The sequence below is a fragment of the Magallana gigas genome, chromosome 2, assembly GCF_963853765.1.
Source record: "Magallana gigas chromosome 2, xbMagGiga1.1, whole genome shotgun sequence".
NCBI lineage: Eukaryota > Metazoa > Mollusca > Bivalvia > Ostreida > Ostreidae > Magallana > Magallana gigas.
In genome coordinates, this window is record NC_088854.1 from 26,979,734 (window position 1) to 26,996,598 (window position 16,865).

Here is a 16,865-nt window from a genome sequence, read left to right on the forward strand (position 1 = left end):
TCTCAGAAACTATAAGTGATCAAAGCACAAAACGTTAATGGATGATAGACATTTTATTGAAGATATGTTTAACCGGTTTCATTTTGTCTTCCGTCACTTCCGGTCCACACAAGAGGAGTTCAAACAAATCGAACTTTTTATCAGTTTAACTGTTTTTCTTTGATATTTGTAGTGAGCTCGATGAACAATAATGTACAAAAGACAAGTATACAAGAAATATTTAATACAATTTACATTGAACACTTCCGTTTGTCCGTTTCCTGTCCCGAGACAAAAAACCTTATTTCGACGAGATCTCATAAACGATGTCGACTTGAACAATCAAACTTTGTCGGATGATAGACCTATATATGTACATTTTTTAAAACTATTTCATTTTGTTTGGCGTAACTTCCGGTTCTCACTGTAAGCAATACAAATAATATGTTTTTTCTTTATTTATTTCTTTTATATGGAATGGATATATCAGTATACAATCTTAGATGCGTCATCTTTATAATGTTAAATTTTCAAATAACTGTTCCTTCCGGTGAGATATCTCAAATATCTCTATGTAGCTTTCCCTTTTACAAATTTGATGCCCGCAAGATTTTTGTCGCTGTAAGTGAATGAGACACAAAGCTTTCATGAATGATAGAAATTTGATTGATGATATGTTTAGTGGGTTATATTTCGTCAACTGCCACTTCTGGTTTTCACCGGAAGGATTCAAATAAATCATATTTTTAACAACGAAACTTTGTAACCTGTTTTGTTTAGTTCAGCATTACTTCCGGTCGTCACAGAGAGTTCTTCAAAAATTGATTTCTTTTTCAATCTCGTTGTTTTACATGGAAGTAACGTCTGGATATATCATTTACAATACTTATCATATTAACTATTTTCTTTATGTAAGAGAAGCAATGTCTACGGTTAAATTGATTCATGTATATCAAAACGGAAGACCTTTTTGTTGCTTTTGCAACAAGAGTCTAGTCATTATATACTCCACATAAAATGTAATGTCCGCCATAATGTATACATATGCACTTCCAGACTCCTTTCACTTACCAGCTGTCTGTTTACCGTTGATCAAACACAGTAACATTCTAATTTCATAATGCGACACTCCTTGCTCTTGTATGGATCTAGAGGGGGAGAGGGGGTCCCCCCGGAAAATTCAATATTAATAACTTCACACATGCAGTAAAGGGGGAGAGAGGGTCCGGATCCCATTCCCCCGGACAATTTTATTTTATTAATTATATATAATAAAATCTCCAAAATAAGTCTCGGACCCCCCCCCCCTCCCCCTTTCTAAAAAATCATTATAAATCATAGACAGATATTAGTTAAAGACGTATGTTATACAGAATTGGTCTTAAATCATACTGTGCTAGATTTGTAGGTCTACAGTCCTATAGGTACATAAATGTACTCTGTAACGATCAAGATAAGATCCGAAAAGTTAAGTAATGAGAGGGAAATCGAATTTGCCGGTCATTGTTTTCAATGAGTATATAGTGGTATTTAACATGTGCAAATAGCACAATTTGCACATCCAGCGTTTCATGGTTGAGTTTACTTTAAACATTATTTCATTCATCAATTTGTACGTGATATCATGATATCACACTGATGCCCACATTCTTTTTATCATGCAAACTACATTAATCAGTAGTTTTATACTATTATGAAATTAATCAATTTCTTTTCATTTGAAATATTGTACAAGTGCCCATAGTAATTAACATGGCGACGACTTATTCGGTTAGTAATCAGGCCAAGTGCTTTGTAAAGCTCCATTATTGACGACCAATGCATGTTTACTCTAATGGCTACACTTATTATAAATGATGACACCAATAAATAATTGACAACTTTCGTTCAGAGAGGGTTGTTAACAGAGATGCAAAGGTACGAATATGCTCTCGAGGCCATGAGAGGTTGACACATATTGTACATACATGTTAGTACTACCCGATGAACCGGATTTTGCTCGCGAATATCACTGGACGGCAGCAGTCGATCAAAAGATCGAGACCTCCGCTCAATTTCTTTTCAGTGAACATGATTGGATTTGCTGTTACGTGTAATGCGCAAGAATTAATCATTCGATTCGCCTATTCTCGAACTGTTATGGGAGCTGTAGAATTACCATTCATCCTTTAATCGCTGTCAAACATAGAAAGTGCTGCTGCTGGGCTTGGCGGTATAATTTGCATGCGACCATATTTGCGGCTGATTGTCGTTAAACTGTTTTGCGACCATATTTGCGACTGTTTTGTTTGTCACCTGGATAGGTCTTGGCCAGAAAACAAAGATGACCCCAAAGACTCTACGACTATTTAGCTATGGAGTTATTTTGACATTTTTCACCAGATATAGTAAGTTATTATTTATATTTTTCTGGAAAAATTTGTTTTCTCAAACATTTTGACAACATTAATCAAATCTATGCATGTTAATGGATGAAAGATTTTTCAATTATATTTGAAAGATTACATATCCTCCACTCCCCTCGCTGTGTAAATCATTTTTACATACATGTTTATACTACTAGTACATGTGGTGCAAAAAGGAAATACTCTGGAGTTTTTATTTTCCATTTGAATTCCTCTCAAATTATCAATAAATTAGGAGTGTACAGGTTTTTTGTTGAAAATATTAAATCTTTCAGCAATAGCAAAGTACGAAAGATTTTCAATATCTCAGGTTAGTACAAATATGTTATGTAATACATAAAAGCATTCATTTTAGGAAATGTTGAGAATAATCAATGATTTTTCATGTAATCAAAGTTAATGTAAGGTTGGTTTTGACCTAAATAATACAGAATCTTTTGTAACTTCAACTTTTAACTATTATTCAACACTTCCATTCGAGTTGTTTTATCCGTAAAACGATCTTTTTATGATATATTTTATTTAAAATCGATACCCTTTACGACAATTCGAACATTTGATACAAAATAACTTTTCGATTGCTGACAGGTGGTTATTGAGATTTCAAACGCAAAAGCAAAACCTTTTTTTAACAATAACCCCATTTAATTTGTTACAATTGCGCTATAAAGGTCAAGAATATAGTTAATATATCGAAGTGGTACATATTTTTTCGTCCTCTGCAATTCGCTGCAACTGAGTTTTGATGTAATTACTAATTATACGTTGTAGCTATTTACATTTTTTCTCCCTTAAAAATTAAGAAATCACTTAAGAATGAAAACATCACGGTGATTTTATAACTTTAACAAACTACTGTAAGAAACTGATGACGTTTGAGGACATTCATATATTGTTTTAGACTGGTTTGATTTAGGCGCTGATTTTGGGTTATCTGTAACAGTATGAATTGGGAAAAAATAGTGAAATATAGAAAGACACTTAAACAATGACATGTACTATAAAGAGATTGAGCCAGGGGTTTTTCTATATCTAAAAACGAAAGGAAATAATCAATTAGTTGACTGATTGACACCAGAGATATCCATACATTCAAATTATTCATCATTCTATTATGATTGTTAGTACTAGTTCATTAGACTATCGCAAGACTATTTGAGAAGCAGTAAATCGGTTTCAATATTTGTTTTTAGTCACTGACAAATTTGAAATATTTCAAAAAATTAATGATAAAATATTTGGTAGATCCCTGAAGATATGTGGTTTCTAAAGGCGTATTCCCAATTTATTAATCTAAACATTAATTACAAACATTTTCTACACTGATAGAGGGCATGTTTCGAGATAATCCGATCGATTAGAGCTTAACAATGAGAGTTATTTCAATATAACCTAGCTACATATTTGCATAATCTGTTAGAACTCAAGTTAATTAATTGTTTATCTTTTCCGATGTGTAAATACTAAAAAAAATTGTGTGCACAATGTGAATTGATTTGAGAATTAAGGTAAATGCATTCATAGCAACTGATCAAAAAACTATTAATTAAACTTTACTCTGTGCGTCACGAAAATTAGTCTCATGAGTGCGCCTCAATCATTCCACCCCCATTTTTTGCTCGATTTAATGCGGCACTCAATAGCCTTACCGGTTTGGGTCCCTTTTTGTGTTGCATGTATATAAAAATTGATATTATAATCACACATTTACTAGAACTTTTTATAGTGTTCACGGGATCCTTCTTGGCATATCACGCGCACGATCCAGATGCACGAACAATCACGCAAGATTCACCAAATTCACGAAGGATCTCTGGCAGGATACACGCACGATCACTGAACTTTTATGATACACGAACGATAACGATATAAAATGGTCACCCGTTTAACAAGCTACCTGATATGATTTCTAGGGATAGAAATAAGAAAACAAAGATATCCAAAAATTTATGTCTTTCAATTAGACATGTATTTTTAAGATTGTGTTATTTATAAAAAAAAAAATGATAGTTTTATCCATGAGAGTTATGTATTAGATGTTTATATCATTTGACAATGTGTTGCAACTGATTTTAAGATTGAACGCATGATTGATATATTTTTATCAATTTTTTTTAATTAAAAATTTAGGGCGGACAAAACTAATCGAACAAATCTACAGTAAGAAAAATGTTTTACTTCAGCAATCATTTATGGAAAGCAGAAAAGGGGTATATGTCTGTGTATAGGTCGTCTTTATCCTAAGGGTTTAGACGCCTGTCTAGTCCGTGGGTGTTTCGTATTCAAATGCTCTATATTTAACAAATTACATTCATAAAATCAGTAGTGTTCAATGAAAAACAAAAATATTTGAACTTGAAAATAATACTTTGTTATTTTTACGTTGATTTTGCAGCAAAGATAATGCCCCAAAACAGGGTATAGTATTTATTATCTCAGAAGAGTGTAACAAAGACAAAAGTTTGACATGATATTTTATTTTAATAACGTAGCGATATTATGGTCACGGTTTTATTTGTTATAAAAATAAGCATTCAATGTACAAATACAAATCAAATATCAAGTCAAGTCAAATCGCAACATAAGCAATGGACCGTCAACCAAAGAGCATGCCCAAAAAAATTTAAGGAATAAGAAACCATTCATTTTTAACATGCAAGATAAATATATTTACATGCAACTTATTTATGTTAACATGCAACTAAGTTATGTTGACATGCAATTTATAAGTTGCATGTCAACATAACTAAGTTGCATGTTGACATAAATAAGTAGCATGTCAACATAACTAAGTTGCATGTTGACATAACTAAGTTGCATATCAACATAAATAAGTAGCATGTGAACATAACTAAGTTGCATGTCGACATAACTAAGTTGCATGTCGACATAAATAAGTTGCATGTCAGCATATTTATCTTGCATGTCAACATAAATAAGTTGTATTTCGATATAAATAAGTAGCATCTAGCATTTTGGATGTCACATGTGGGCAATATTTGAGACTTTGGGAGAATTTTTATAATTCTCATTTGATGGCAATTTTTTGACATGTCAACGTAGTTATGTTGCATGCTGACATAAGTGAAGCGGGCAGCTTACTACTGTATTTTTGGTTAGAGTTATTCCCCTTTGATTTATTGATTTTTGATGATTTAATTAATGTTCCTAATAATGACGAATGAGTTTGCTAATTATTTTTATACAATAATAAATATTTAATGTAAATAAGTTGTTTGCCATAAGTAGTTTTAGATTAGGTTGGATTAGTTTGTTTATTTTTGATTTCCTGTTTTTAGATACTATGAATCATTTTAGGCCGGCACATATATAGGGACAGTGTCAATTGCGTTACGAAGACGATAGTTTGGGGTAAAACTTGAACAGGTACGGTTAGATTGAGTGTGTGGACTTCCCTGCTCTTTCTAATAATCGTGTGATACAACTTACTATACAGAGTGTGCGGTCATCCCTGCTTTGTATCGCATTAATACAAGTGTGCGGTCATCCCTGCTTGCGTTAGGTTGCGTGGTTGGCCCAACTGTGCGGTCATCCCTGCTTGCGTTAACGTTGGTACCTGTTCAGTTGCGTAGGTGTGTGGTCATCCCTGCCTGCGTAACGTTGAGTCCCAATATATGTGCAGGAGCGGTGATTAAAGTCTGCACTTGTAAATATTGGCAGCAATCAGGGCTATCCGATTCTACCGGGTACGGGCCCGCGGGGATCACAGGCAGTGACCCCCTTGCACGTTACATAACTATCTTGCATGTCGACATATTTATCTTGCATGTCGACATATTTTATAGAAAGATAAATTGCAAACAAGGGGCAGAGATATGCCACCATAGTAAAGGGTCTGCTAATTAACGGCATTATCTTGTATTAGATTTCTTTTTTGACTGCCATTTTTACGGACGTTTCTAAACCGTTGAACAGAATGGATAATAAAACGGAAAGCAAAACGGAACGGAACAACGGAAAACGGAAAATTTTATATTAGATCATTTACTTGATAAATAATGAATAAGCCATAATCGATTTACTTTATGTAAATTGTTTATACATGAATTATTCTTTAAGTTTTTAATATCACAGGCCCGTAGCATCGTTTTTGAAAGTGGGGGGCCAGACTCATCCAAAAAACCTTGACAAGCAAAAAAAGAAAAAAAAAAAAAAAAAAGGAAATTATGACTTTCCCAAAATCTTCAAAATCCTAATCCGGGGGGGGGGGGGGGGGGGGGGGGGGGATTGGCGAAGTATATAACTTCAATTTCAATCCTTATTTCCTTATTTTCATATTAATTTTTTACATGCTCCCAAAAAAGTGGGGGGGGGGGGCAACTCCATGTTAATTACATTTTTTATATGTAAATTTTAAAAATTGGTTGCTGCGAGAAAAAAAGGGGGGGGGGGGCTGCCCCCCCCCCCCCCCCCCCCCCCCCCCCAATGCTACGTGCCTGTATCATTGATTTGAATATGTTTCATGTCAAAATTATACACTTTTCAAATGAATAACTTGATACATTATATTTTCCGCTCCCCTTGCAGTTCCGTTTTATGTTTTGCGATACTCAAATTTTACATAGACAGTGAAAAAGTACCCTTTGAACTCCATGTAAACAAGAACGTTGAACATACAATTATATCGTCTTTAAATAAATTGCAATTAAGCAATCAGTTATTTGCGTCATCTAATTCCGGTCGTTATAAGCCAACAATGAATTAACGTTATCAATTTAGAATCTGTGACCATTAACTACAATCTAGTCGGAAACAATGATCAAGCGTGGAAAAAAAAGATCCAATGTGATAGAATTCATACATTTCATACATTGTCCTATTAGTTCAGGACAGAGCTACATGTATCAGGAACAACGTTAATCTGAGATCGGTCGGTATATGGCAAACATAAATATTGTGAATATTGCCTTTACCCCCCCCCCCCCCTCTCTCTCTCTCTCTCTCTCTCTCTCTCTCTCTCTCTCTCTCTCTGTATGATTTTGGCTACAGTCAAGTATATCGATGTACGGCAAGGCCCTGTACATGGGATATTTTACCATTTCAAACCGATTTTCATTCATACAACACCTAGAAACGCCAAAACAAATGCAATTGTTCCCCGAACACATAACGATTAGATTACTACAACATTGAACAATTAAGTGTTACTATGGCAAAAAATACTTAACATTCAATGTCCATATATTTTTTGTATAACCTTGAGGTTATATTAATTGGCGTAACTTAAAAAGTGGGACAGAAAGTCAATTCCGGGGTAGTATCGTCATCAATGGAAAATTTGTTCCCTGAATTTTTGTCCATTGACATCATTTCAATTCTTTTATACATGTAATGATAAAGTCGTTCATGTACGTCACTTTAAATAAAATCCTCTGCATGGTCCTTTAATAGGTATCGGCAGACGGAATTTTTTAAACCAAGTGCATTAGAGTTAAAAGTGAAAGCTATTATCTTTGAGTGATGTTTACTAACTTTCTCTAATGGTAACAAGCAAAGTCAATAAAAAAACTATATTCATTATCCTCTGTCTATCCTTGTCTTTTAACTCTAAAAACAATTCTCAAGCATTTATTCTTTACGGAGGACTAACAAAATGGATAATCATTACTCATAGAATATACAGTAATACTGGAAGATGAATGAGTGGTGATTACGAGTACAATGTATTATTCTGAGTGCCCTGAAAAAGCTCATGCCGATTTTTTTAAATAACTTTCATGTATCTTCCATTCTCATTGTAAGCGAATTTGACTCGATAAAAGGTAATAAATAAACAAAATATGAGATTGCATGTTTGTATCACTTGCTACATGAAATTTATGAGAAGTTTGAAGTATCGTTCTAGTAATAAACCCTAAAATTATTATCTTCATGTTATGCAAATGACATCATTTTAATCCATGTTTGCTGCTAAAAGTAGTAGTAATGTATTTCAAAAATACAGAAAAAAAAAACAAGAGGCCCAGGGGCCAAATCGCTCACCTGAGCAACAATTGCCTTAATTCTGATCAAATTAGCATCAAAATATCTTGACAACTAAGTACAGTAGATCTTGCTAAAAAATTGAAATTTTTATCCACCTCTTTTTTTTTTTGGTAAATACCAAGCCCCTTTTGTTGTTGTACCCGTAAGAAGATTTTTCTCTATTACTATATACCCCCCACCCCCCCCCCCACCCCCCCCCACCCCCCATTTCGTGGCCCCACTTTTCTCTAGGGAATCATGGTTTCATCAAACTTAAATCTGCATAACCTGTGCTTTCACACTAAAGTACTGAGTTTTGGACCGAAAACATTCCCAGAATATTTTTAAAGATTTTCTCTATATATTCCTATGTAAAAATTCAAACCGCCATCACGGCCCCACCCTACCACTAGGGACTGTGATTTTGCAAACTTGAATTTACACTACCCGAGGATGCCTCTACACAAGTTTAAGCTTTTCCGGCCAAACAATCTTTAAAAAGAAGATTTTTAAAGAATTTGTCTACATATTCCTATGTAAAAATTCATCCCCCATTGTGGCCTCACCCTACCCCTGGACTATTATTTAAACAAACTTGAATCTATATGATCTGGGGATGCTTCTACTCAAATTTGGGCTTTCCTGACCTAATAGTTTTAAGAAGAAGATTCTTAAAGATTTTCTCTATATATAAAAATTTATCCCCCATTGTGGTCACGCCCTACCCCCAAGGACCATGATTTGAACAAACTTGAATCTACACTATCCGAGGATGCTTCCACTCAAATTTGAGCTTTCCGGGCCTAATAGTTTTTAAGAAGAAAATTTTTAAGGATTTTCTCTTTATATTCCTATGTAAAACTAGATCCCCCAATTATGGCCCCACCCTACCCTCTGGGATTATGATTTGAACAAACTTGAATCTACACTATCCGAGGATGCTTCCACTCAAATTTGAGCTTTCCTGACTTAATAGTTTTGAGAAGAAGATTTTTAAAGATTTTCTTTATATATTCCTATGTAAAACTTGATCCCCCAATTGTGGCCCCACCCTACCCCCAGGGACTATGATTTGAACAAACTTGAATCAAAACTACCTGAAGATGCTTTCATTTTAATTTTAGCTTTTCTGGCCTGATAGTTTTTGAGAAGAAGATTTTTAAAGATTTTCTCTATATATTCCTATCTAAAACTTGATCCCCCTCTTGTATCTCCTCCCTACCCCCGGGGACCATGAAGTGAACAAACTTGAATCTACACTACCTGAGGATGCCTCCACACAAGTTTAAGCTTTTCAGGCCGAATAGTTTTTGAGAAGAAGATTTTTGAAAAATACCAACAAATTTTCAATAATTCTCAAATATCTCCCCTTTAAAGAGGGCGTGGCCCTTCATTTGAACAAACTTGAATTCCCTTCTCCTAGTGGTGCTTTGTGCCAAATTTGGTTGAAATCTGACCAGTGGTTCTTGAGAAGAAGATGAAAGTGTGAAAAGTTTACAACAACGACGACAACGACGACTACGACGACAACGACAGACAACGGACAAATTGTGATCAGAAAAGCTCACATGAGCCTTTGGCTCAGGTGAGCTAAAAACATTCAAAAGTTTCGTCACAATGATGAACAATGCCAATATATTTGATACATGCAAATTAACATAATAATGGTACATATACATGTATATGTATGTTATACCAGGGGTTTATGTTTTATTTTGGTCTCGCACAATGCATTGGTGCCGTGTTTTTAAGCGCACTGCCACAGATGTAACTTTCTCTACCATACAAAATAAATGGCATAATTTACATATACGTTATTTATGCAATCATGGTTTTTTTGGCATGAAATGTGCACTCGTATGAATGAAAGTTGCGTATTGATGCACGCGAGATAATATTTGACGTTACTAAAAAATAATGAATTTGATTATATTTACTTAATCAATTTTCTTCATTGCAGGATTTGCTGAGGCGTCGAATCTTTCAGATCTTGTCGACAACTTGTTCCAGAATTATCACACGCACGTTCGACCAGTGTGCGACTCAGATTCTCCAATCCACGTCAAGCTCGGAATAGCCGTTCGACAGATAATAAATCTTGTAAATACAAATGCAGTCAATCTACAAATATTTCAGCAGTTGTTTCGATAATGAGATTGCTCCCTGCAGGAAATAGGCACATAGTGTCTATTTTTGCAGCTCTAATGTTTTAATAATGTGCATTTATAATCTATCTTTGTTGATTGATTCATAGTCTGCATTTTATTGAGCATATCAGAGAATTCGAAGTGTCATTTCTAATGAGAACAAAAATCACTTCTCTGTTCATTACCTCGTGATAGAGTGGTCTACACATGAATAGAATGGTTCATGTTTGATTCTTGTCTAAGGTTTAGCCATTAATGGGAGGCCGAAGTATATGTAAAACGTTGCGGTACTGACAATTGCGGGGTGGAGTGGGGGTGTTAACGAAGAAGGAGACCATAACACGTTCTGATGCATTGAAAGTGCAAAATCATCGTAGATCGCAATCGGTCAAGAGAAATTGAACAATCAATCTTACCTCTAACCAACATAGAACTATTTTAATAAGACCTTGGACTTACGGTAGGATGTAACCATCTTTTTCGTACGTCAAAACAAGTTAAAAATGACGCCGGTTTCAGGTGAAATATACACAAATTGCGTGGTCTTAGCTCAAGAATCGGTGAGAGGCCAGCAATGAAATAGATTGGCTAGGCATACGTCACATTGCTGTTTGGCACAACTACCCAAAGTCCAAGCTCCTGTTAAAATGGTTCCAACATTATGCTTGTATAGTGACCAAAATTTGTGTTTTTTAACATTATTTTTAAATATATTTTAAAAAAGAAGAAGAAAGAAACCGGCAGGGCAGAATTTTTCCAAAAATGTGAACATTTTTCGTATGTCCAACAAATTATCATATTTCAATAGTAAAATTAATTACTTTCGAGATACACACATTTTCGAGACAACCCCCCTGTGAAATTGGGATTGTCGATGAATTGATTTTTTAATGTAAAGATAACGAATACAATAAGAAAACTTCAGGCGAAAATTTCATTTAAATTATTTAGATTCGATCGGTCGCGTTTACATTTTCTCTAAGCAACATACAGTTGATAAAGAATAAATCTTGATCGATGAAAATGATAGTAAACTTTATAATGGTCCTCTGACAATTTTAAGAGATAAGATTTCGTAAAACCAGCAATATACATTCAATTGTTCGAAGGTGAAACAATATTGTTAATATACTGTGGTTTCATCAAAATTCGTTGAATACCAATTTTCGTGGATTTTGTTTTTAAGTTTAACCATGAATTTGAATGTTTATTGAATTTAAGTGCATTTTATACTAACAATTTGTATTGATAGGGTTATTGGCCACGAATTTAAGTATCCTTGAAACTGTGATTTTCACTTTATCCACGAAAATTGATACCCTTGAATATTAAGGAAACCACAATATACCGCACTGATTATCTGTGTAAATAACTGATTTGGTCAAAGTCAAAGCGTGCTCCCGCAAAACCGCCAATGCAGCGGTATAAATCTAGTTTATCATATACAGTCATTTCATGCATATCTTTTACAATTTTATGCTATGCTATGGTATGCGATTTTAATGATATGCTATGAGATTTGTATGCTATGCTATGAGATTTGTATGCTTTGCTATGAGAAATTGAAATGAAGGGCTTAATGATATGGTATGCTATGCAATGGTATGCTATGAGATTTGAACAAAAACGCTTCCTTACACAGAAGAGTTCCACACATTTTGAAGTGAAATAATAAGAAGCCAAAGTTTACCACAAATCTATCATGTAAACATTTATTTATTCAAATAAAAACATTTAAAACCGAGTTAAAATAATGTTGTGTGCTATGCTATGCTATGATATGACGAATGCGATTCTATGAGATTGTATGGTACATGTAGATATCTTAAAACGGAGTATCTTAAAATCGAAATTCCATTTTTACTAAATCAATACCTTGCCAATTTGAATATTAAATTATACTATTAATATATCTTTTTTCTTCTTAGAATGAACCCAAACAGATAATAGAAATCAATGCATGGATTAGATTGGTATGTATAACGTTTAATTTTAATACTTTGTAACGATAAATATATTTACAACAGCATTGTTTATACAGTTTTTAAAATAATGTTTTGCAAAGCAAATATTTAATTCGCTCTGCAAGATCAAAAGAAAATTTACTGCAGTAACTGTCTTTCAAATTTCAAGCTGAGAGAAAAAATAATGGAGTTTACTTATTGCCTGGGTGAGATATATGTGAACAATGCAAATCAAAAGAGTTAGACAAGCAAATTCATTGAAAATATTGGTCTTAAAAAAAAGTTTAAAGATTGATACATGTACGCAAACATAATATTGTTGTCGACCTCTCGTGTCCTTAATCCTCTATTATGAACAAGCTGTTGCGAGTAAAATAATGATCCTTAAAACACAATTTCTTAATTACAAACCATTGTCACCAGTAACACAGATGTGTTTGACATTTCATATTAGATACGTGGTCAATTCCAGCCTTTTGAAAAGATTCTTTAAAAATAGATAATTACTAATTTATTTAGTATCCGAGTGCACAAAACAATACATATGCAAACAAAACACCGTGTTATTGATACTCCCCCCTTTCGTGTACATTTAGTTTAAAGAAACAGCTGTTTTCTTTATAAGTGCTGATGCACGTGTAAAGAACCAAATTATGGGAGGGGGGGTTAAGATTTTAAGGTTAATTAGCAAACGAAATCGTTGTTTACCGATGTCTCTAAGTTAACAAAAGAACGAGAATTATCGACAGCTATATTGATAACAAGTAATGAATTGCTCAGTATGTTTGATGCCCAAAAAATAATGATGCCTATTAATAATTTTTCATTAGCTTCGTTAATGAACTCTGTTGAGGAAAACTATTAAAGCACTTCATATATAACTTTGCAATTTTTCACTGAATGACACGCATTTAATCTATATTTCACAAGCAACACTTGAGTTCATTTTATTTTTTATTTATTAAACGTCTTACTAAACAGTTTATTTGATTGAGCAATAGCAAGGACTTGTGCACTAAGGTCTTAGGGAAGTTAACAAACTTTAAAACGTATTTTACCACGTCTAGTACATGTATGAAACTTCAAACTTTTTTTAAGCAACGGGTAATTTAGTCATGATTGCTCTTTGGCAACGATTTAATTCTAATTCCTGAAAAACAATAAATAAAACTCTGTACATTTAAACGGAAAATAGTAGTTGTTTCAATATCTTCTGTTCTAGCGCTGGAATGACTGTCACATGCGATGGAATAGCTCGCAATACGGCATAGGACATTTTGTTGTCCCGTACAATAAAGTCTGGGTACCCGACGTAACTCTATATGACAAGTAAGAATTGAATAATTTGTACTTCATTCTGTAAATATTAATTTTCTAGCCGTCAGTAGGTCAACAAGGCCTTTTCTCTTGATTGTACAGAAAACAAAGCTGCAGCCATTGTTGCCATATTGTGAATTTTATAACAATGGTGTTAAACCAAAAATCGATTAAAGACAGATCAGGTCCATATATTGACTTTGTGGAGCAAAAATTCAAGCTGTAAATATTATCACCATCCTATTGATTCAAAATAATCAAAAGGTTATATAATTCTAGTTGATTTTAAAGTACAACTAAATTTTAGTCTCAATTAATGCGGTTATAGAATTACATGACAAGAAATGAGGTAATGAGGGGCCGTAAATTTTAGAATCAAATTTAAAAAAAATAAAACTGCTTAAATTTATGTAAAGTCTGTCCAAAGATATTGCAACAGAAATGAAAGTACCCAGATGATAACGTTGAAAATATAACTGACTTCCGCAAGGAGAAAAGATGTCACAATTTCCCATTTTAAATAACCGTGAAAAATCTTTTTCGTTCTTGTAAATTTCTTCTAGTGAAAATTCATATGGCAATAAAGATAATTTGAATATTTTCCTTTTCATAGATTTTTATTGACTTCTTTCACAGGTATGTTTTATTAAAAATTGTCCATAAGTGCTGCATAAATATCTTGGGACATACTACAAGTATTTTGTACTCGTTAACGCATTACAAGCATGTACTATAATGTCTTCTTTCTTTCTACTGGTACGCGGAAAGTGTTGACAGTCAGTTGCTTGGACTTAAAGACTACAGGCCGGCCATCTACTCTGACGGCAGTGTCGTGTATAACTTCCCAACTGTTATCTCAAGGTGACTACAACTTTCAAGACGTTTCAATCATTGTTAAATATTTCTCTCCTCATGTGAATATGGGTTAAACCTTTTTAATTTTTTATGATCATAGCTTGTGCAAAGTTGACGTGACTTATTTCCCCTTTGATAAACAAATCTGCCGTTTGCAATTCGGATCTTGGGCACACAACGGTTTAGAACTCAACATGTCTGGCATAAGCAACGAGGCAGACCTTAGTGCGTTTGTGGACAGTGTTGAATGGGAAGTGACGTCAGTTCCAATGGTGCGCCATGTCCTGTACTATAAATGCTGCCCGGAACCTTATCCGGATGTGACGTTTTATCTAAAAATGAAAAGAAAGCCTCTGTTCTATTTGATGAATTTGGTGTTTCCCTGTATGCTGATTTCAACCGTAGCCTGTTTGGGGTTCATCTTGCCTCCAGACAGTGGAGAAAAGGTTTCTCTGGAGATCACAGTGTTATTGTCCTTAGCTGTGTTTCTGATGGTCGTATCAGAAACTATGCCTCCTTCCTCCGAAACATTCCCATATATAGGTAAAACATTGCTTTCTTTCTAGATAGTTTATTCAGTGTTTGAAATGGCGCGTTAAACTTTAAATTTTCTCTATGAACTTTAAAATTTGCATGTACAATATTAACGAAATCAGTAAGTATGAAGGTTGCGTTTATTCTGACCCTTTAACTAAAATATTTTCATAAGTTTTCTTTACACTAATAAATGACACTAAACACTTTATATCTTATCAAAAATTGGCCATAAAAACCATCTTGATGTCATTTCGTGTATTTGGCTAATAATTATATTTTTTCACGATTACCCCGTTTCTTTTTTTCTTCACATTGCTTTACGATTGTGAACAGAAGTACATGTAAACTCCACGTGTGCCATGCTATTGTTTTCAGCATGATATATTGTGATGGTTTTTTTCAACAGGTGTGTACTTCACGTGCGCCATGTTGTTGGTTTCGATGTCTTGTCTCATGACTGTGGTCGTCCTGAACCTTCACTTTAAGGGCAGCAGTGGCAAGAAGGTCCCACTGTATCTGAAGCGTGTGTTCAGTTTCCTGGCAACTATAGTATGCTTTAAGATCAGAATAAACGATGCAACAGAACTGAAGAGTACCTTAAAAGAGGTAAACTTACGGAGACTTTGTATTCTTATTTACTAACTGTCAAAAGCAAATAATAATTTAGATTTAATAATAAAATAATTCAAGTGAAGAGCTTTCAATGTGACAGCAAACCGGGTTTTCTTTTATGTGAACTGTATCCATAATCCATTTGCCAACACTGAACTGATTAACAATACCTATTCAGAAATACATGTATACTGTACCCTACAAGTACATGTATATGCAATATTCTGCGAGATAATTACTAAGGTTTTTTTTATTACGAATATTCAAAATCAGAGTATTATGCATATTTCGGATATATGTCAAATTGATCAGCAAAACATCAACTTCCTAGTATCTTGAAAACTGAAAAGGGAGTATCTGTACAATAGGGTACCCTTTTGGCAGCCGTCCGCCCGCCTGCCCGACAGTCCACCACTTTCAATATTTCAATAACTGGATTTTTCCTTAGGAAAACTCTTCCATACTTAATATTGTGACGCATGCGTAATATACTTCTAGAGAATGATCTAATTTTTTGTAGCGGAAGGTGACACATCACGACAACAGAGCGTTCGAACACACCAATGGGAATACCTTGGACACGTCAAAGAATGAAAAAATCAACATGTTTTTCCACAACGGTTTTCATCACTTAAACCACCGTCAAGTGACGGAAAACGAAAACGATAACCTTCGTGCAGAGGAGATGATTCCTGACGAAACCATTGTGGATTCATCCTCTGCAACTTCCGAGATCGTTAACTGTGTAAAACAACAGTTATCAATTCTTGGGAATATTGAAAACGTTCTTCACAAAAAGAGGACACTGGCCGAATCTGTCGAGGAATGGCAGGCTATGGCCCAAATTATGGACAGGGTGTTTCTCATCTTCTTCACATTAGTTTCCTTCATTTACTCATTGACATTCCTGATGAATAGCTATTTACAAGACAATGACTAGCTAATTAATCATCAGTATTTGTGTTTTTGATTCCATCATTTTATGTTAACTTTGTGTCTGATCAAATCCTTGTCCTCGTATTATATTTTATAGAAGAATGTTTACTTACAGGTTAATAAAATGC

General features: G+C 34.2%; 1 protein-coding gene across 1 annotated transcript; it reads left to right on the forward strand.

Moving 5' to 3' along the window:
- Positions 1-1,866: 1,866 nt before the first annotated feature.
- LOC105317317 (neuronal acetylcholine receptor subunit alpha-10) lies at positions 1,867-16,859 on the forward strand. The gene is made up of 8 exons (XM_011413927.4): positions 1,867-2,366; positions 10,330-10,469; positions 12,445-12,489; positions 13,703-13,809; positions 14,566-14,658; positions 14,753-15,195; positions 15,596-15,795; positions 16,322-16,859. The coding sequence occupies exons 1-8, from the start codon at positions 2,303-2,305 to the stop codon at positions 16,739-16,741; spliced, it is 1,512 nt and encodes a 503-aa protein (XP_011412229.3). The 5' UTR covers positions 1,867-2,302; the 3' UTR covers positions 16,742-16,859.
- The last annotated feature ends 6 nt before the right edge of the window (positions 16,860-16,865 follow it).

Excerpts from the sequence above, each read along its gene's own strand:
- LOC105317317 (XM_011413927.4), top strand. The coding sequence starts at position 2,303 with ATGACCCCAAAGACTCTACGACTATTTAGCTATGGAGTTATTTTGACA. Across the intron at positions 2,367-10,329 it reads GACATTTTTCACCAGATATA|GATTTGCTGAGGCGTCGAAT; the intron begins GTAAGTTATTAT and ends TCTTCATTGCAG. Across the intron at positions 13,810-14,565 it reads GACGTAACTCTATATGACAA|TGTTGACAGTCAGTTGCTTG; the intron begins GTAAGAATTGAA and ends GTACGCGGAAAG.